The 5,204-nt window shown below is 28.4% G+C and overlaps 1 protein-coding gene across 1 annotated transcript; it reads right to left on the bottom strand.

Annotated features, from left to right (window-relative positions):
- Positions 1 to 1,054: 1,054 nt before the first annotated feature.
- On the bottom strand, positions 1,055 to 1,519 carry LOC138890357 (protein FAR-RED IMPAIRED RESPONSE 1-like). The gene has a single exon (XM_070173738.1). It carries the CDS (start codon positions 1,517 to 1,519, stop codon positions 1,055 to 1,057), a length of 465 nt encoding a protein of 154 aa, XP_070029839.1.
- Between the last annotated feature and the right edge of the window lie 3,685 nt (positions 1,520 to 5,204).

The raw sequence follows: 5,204 nt of genomic DNA, 5'->3' as shown, positions 1-5,204 counted from the left end.
TTCGCGCAAAGATAAAGCGAGCGATTTTTGCCCGTCCGAATACTCCGTGTGAAGCATTTTTTGAAAAAGATTTGACCGAACCTTTGCTTCAGAGGTTTCCTACATATCCTGGGCTGAAACAGGAATCAGGTCAATGTATTATAGGTGTAAAATAATAATTTTAAGTAGCTAAGTCATCACAAAATAATTTAAAGGGAAAATTACTAAATATTTATATAATTTAAATATAAAAATATTAATGTAAAGCTCTAAAAATTATGGAAAATCATGGAAAATGCTTGTAGAGGTTGTAAACTAAATAATGATGCAAAAATGCTATTTTGAAAGTATGTATATATATTTTGAAAAATATGAGGGCAAAATTGGGTATCAACAATATTTTGCAATATTATTAGTCCATCTTCTCTCAAACTCAACAACGTTAATATTATCAAGGACTAAAGCCCTAAATTCTGCCTTTGCAATCCTACTATCAAGAACTCTGTTTAACTTCATAGGCAACTTTGCGAATATGTGTCATATACAGTATCTATGTGTCGTATATGGTATCAATGTATTGATAGAAGCCTTAATACTATCACATTGGTTAGTCATGATAGCTAATGGATGAACATTTCTTAGATCCCCAAGCCATGTAGAGAGCGCCATTTTGTAACTTGTTATATCCTCACTAGACATAGGACGCATCCTCACTTGGTATTAAGGCATATTACATCATAAAACTCCTCATATGCAACCTTAAAGTGTGAATGAACCCATATGACATTACGAAGTCGACTAAAACTATCCACATCTATGGAGTAGTAAATTTTTCTATCTTTTTGTTACATGTCACTGGAGAACTTGAGTAATAAATGTGTGTCCCCTTCTTGCAATCGAAGCTTTCTACTCTTCAAAATATAATTTATATAGTCCTTTGGTGTACAACCCAATTTTTTAGGCTACCAGCAAGTACTTCAATGACTCTTATATTTTTTTAGGGTCTTAAGCCATCAATATCTTTGGCTGTAAGAGCTCTCTTAAGAGAATTAAGCGACATGTGTCCAGCGATCAATCACAATAGTGCTGGTTTTAATTGATGATTATGCTTTTTAACCACCTTTGAAATATGCCATGAACCATTCTCCTCCAAAATTCTATTTATTCTGGCACGACAGTTCCTCCTCTTAGTAACATGCTTATTCCTTAGTTTCCTAGACCTATCACAACCATATTGCACATATCTTACAATATCACCATATTTTTTATTTGATGTTCTTTTTACAATACAAACCCCTGATAATCTTGCATGTTCTTTGTAAAAATCAAACATAATATCCTTATTACTGAACCACATTACATTAATTGGATCTATTACTAGATCTTCTTCATTAAACTCATTAGACATTTCCATTTCCTCTCCGCCTTCTCTCTCTTCCTCTGAATAATGGCCGCCATCATCATCAACATCGTCAACATGATCTTCTCCATCATTGAAGTTGTCATCTGAATCAATGTTGACCCACTCATCTTCATTCATTAAACTGTTATCTGAATTCAACCCTGAGATATGTGTAATGCATTCCTTAGATGTTCTGACCTAGTTTCTAGGTTGTTATTCAAGTTTAATGAACTAGTTTCTTAGTTAGTATTCATGTTTAGGTTAATGGAAGGGTGATGCATTATGTGTTTAATGAAAGCTCTCTTATCATATGTGTATGGTATAACAAGGTTACTCGAATTTATATATTGTATAAATTTTTATTTAACAATATACGTATACGTATGAAGGCTTTGGATCTTCGCATTCATATAAATTTTATTTTTAAAAAATAGTACATAATAGTATATATATACATACGAAGGCTTTTGATCTTCCCATGAGAGAATGCTGATTTTATGGGATCAATATTTTGGGATAATCAACTAGTTATTATTTTGTTTGGGAGGAAAATATTTTGGAGGGAAATAATGGATGTTAAGGCAGATATGAAATCAAGGGTTTTAAGTTCTTTACACGGGTGTGGCCATCATTAGGCTATTAATAGTGTGGCCAAATAGCACCTTTCATTTTATAAACAAACAATGTTTTCAAATTTATTTTGAAAAAAATAAAGCCAAAATCTATGCCCAAACGGGAGCTAAATAGTTCAAACCTCAATCATTAATTGCATATTTTAAAAATTTTACCATTTAATGAGTGTAGATGTGGACCATTCAGATCTTGAATATTATCTTAAACTTATCACTCTTTCTGTCCGAGTTTATGTGGCGGGGCTTGGATTTCAACAGTCAAACTTTTTAATTTTAAGTGTGAATTCAAACATAGAATTTTTAAATTTTTTGAAACAAAATTTATATATTTAGAAACTACATAAAAAGTTAAGTCACAATAATTAACAATTTAAAATATCTAAACGGCATATGAAAAAATTATAGTAAAAAAACTCATTTGATTCTCGAAATCCAAACTCTGCCACATAAATTGAGATGGAAGGTGTAAGAAACTATGCAAAAATACGAGGAATATAAGTATCTGATTTAAAAATATAAGGGATGTATCTATACTTAAGTCATACTAGTCTATATTATATTAAAAGTACGAATGCTCTTAGTGAAATGTCGTTCACCCTTTTTATCCTTTAAAACATAGAGTTCATATTGGACAATATAGTAATTTAAGTATTTCATTAATACTTAATAAAAATTAGACAATTTTGGAATGTTCACGATATTATTTTGGTAAATTTTTGCCAGAATTATTTGTTATTAAATTTTGCTTTACTTATTTGTTATAATTTTTCTTCATGTTTCTTACACAAAAAAAGTTAATAAATTTTTTTCCCTAAAGTTTGGCTTTCCTTGACTCCACTGTAAATGACTTCTTTTGTTTGCATTAATTATTTGGTAAAAAATTTCTTCACGTTTCTTACATGAGGAAAGTAAATAAAAACAATTTCCTACACTTTAGCTATTTGGTTCAATCTCATTAACTGACCGTATATGTATTTGACTTTGATTAAATTCCCTACTCTTTGGAGTAATAAATATTTGATAATTTTTTTGTACACCAGAATAGTTAATAACTTTTTTCCTAAACTTTTACTACTTTGTTCAACTCTAAATAATGACTTTATTTGTCATACAAGGAAAGTAAATACGCATGTACACTAGAAAATTTTGTAGTTAGATTGTCCACGAGCATATAATTTGTTTTATGTGTCAAATTGTGTACCAAAATACTTCTATAAAAGAAGCTACAATGTCAAAAATTAATTGCCAAACTTTGCCCTATTCCAACACTGCAATTCCAGGTTTTTTTTTTTTTTTTACTAATATCAACATTTTTTGCTACTTCGTATTTTGCAAGCACATTTGCATGCACCAGTTTTTATTGTTGCATTAACAATTTATCTTTATTGTTGCATTATTTGCAATTGCCATGCAACAATAATTTACAATTTTAATACATGTTATTTGTGTAATATTAATGATTTGCGTTATTTGCAATTGCCATGCTTGAATCACTCAGATTTGAACAATTACATTCGTTCAGGTAAACAATCTTCCTTATATCATAAAAACAATCAATTATTGAATTAGTCACTTTGATAACTTATAAAACTCTTATGTTTTATTTTAGGTACACCTGCAATGGCCAGTGAAAAGGAATTGTCAGACCAATGTGTCGCAATAAATAGTCTAAGAGTATCTGATTCATATTAGGTAATACGAGTGTTAGTGTTTGGGAGTGGAATAGTAAAAGAGTTCAACAATAAAACAAATCAAGGCACCCGAAAAATTGTGACATTAGTTGACAAAGAGGTAATTATTATTTTATATCAATAATAATATAAATTATTTCATGTCTTTCTATATTATAGTTTTAACCATCAGATTAACTTAAAGTGAAATTTTTTACACGAAACAAAAATTTACGCTACACTTTTTAATGGTTATATTGAGATGTGAAAAATTATTTACAACAAAACAAGATCTGAAAAAGCACGAAGCCTCTTAGTGAAATGTCATTTGCCTTTTTTACCCTTTAAAAATAAATATTACATTGGACAAAATTATAAAAGTTTACTTTCCTAATATTTAGGATCTCGAAATAAATTAAGATTTTTTAGTTATTAAATATCTCGTTATTCAACAAAGTAGGAAGTCCTAATATTTAGAATTTTAAGTCAACCAAGATTTTGTATATGACAAATCCTTTCCTTAAAAAGTTGGTTGTCCAAATACGAGAAAAAAAAATGATTGATCCTGATTATAATAATTTATTGTAAAATTGAGGTTCTATGTAATTTATATTACTGAGCAAATCTCACTAATGAGTGATTCAATGTAATTCAACTAACATATTGCATATTAAATTATTTTTTTATTTAAAACTTATAATGAGCTAATATTAACAATTTGAATCAACAGAAAAATCATAATAAGAGTATTTTTGGTTGTATGTAAGTTATAATTAACGTTGAATATAACAACTATAATTATTCACAAAATATTACTGTATGCACGAAGTCTTAATATTTAAAAAATTAAAATTAATCTATAATATAGATAATTAATATATTATTGTTTTCGATGATGACCACTTATCAGAAGGTTTTCTTTTCCTTTCCATAAATAGGCTTTCCCAACAACAATAGGGATTCTTACTTGTTTTTGCATGATTTGGAATTGGAGTGACAAATACACGATTTATTTTAAAATCTTAAATAACAATTTATTCAAAGTTTACATTATAGCTTTAACCTACAAATTGTAGCTTTATTTAGTTAATCAGATTGTATTGCACAATAGTCTATGAATCTTCACTTAATTTTAACACAAAAATAGTAAATTTTAATTACATGTAATTTATCAAATCGCCTTTAATTTGAAATAAAAATAAAGCAAAAAAGAAAAATCTTTATAGAATAATGAAGGAGGCAATTACACCCAAAGAAAAATATTACTAACTTTTAATTTATAATCATAGGCTACTTTCTTCCGCTCTTTAATTTTTATTAAATTATAAATACAATGTTCAGTATTATAGTTAAATAATTTTAAAAATTATATATTTATTAAATTAGGGTTCACGCGCAAATATGTTTGGCTTAATTCATCAAATAGAGTATATTTTTAACAGTGAGCCACTTTTCAACTTGACTAGGCGCATGCGTATAGGAGTGTGGACTAGACGGTAATTACACTTCGGAATATAAGAA

Source organism: Nicotiana sylvestris, chromosome 4, assembly GCF_000393655.2.
Source record: "Nicotiana sylvestris chromosome 4, ASM39365v2, whole genome shotgun sequence".
Taxonomy (NCBI): Eukaryota; Viridiplantae; Streptophyta; class Magnoliopsida; order Solanales; family Solanaceae; genus Nicotiana; species Nicotiana sylvestris.
Note: the sequence above shows the minus strand (reverse complement) of the source record. Positions and strands in the feature narration are given on the sequence as shown.

Excerpts from the sequence above, each read along its gene's own strand:
- LOC138890357 (XM_070173738.1), bottom strand. The coding sequence starts at position 1,519 with ATGAATGAAGATGAGTGGGTCAACATTGATTCAGATGACAACTTCAAT.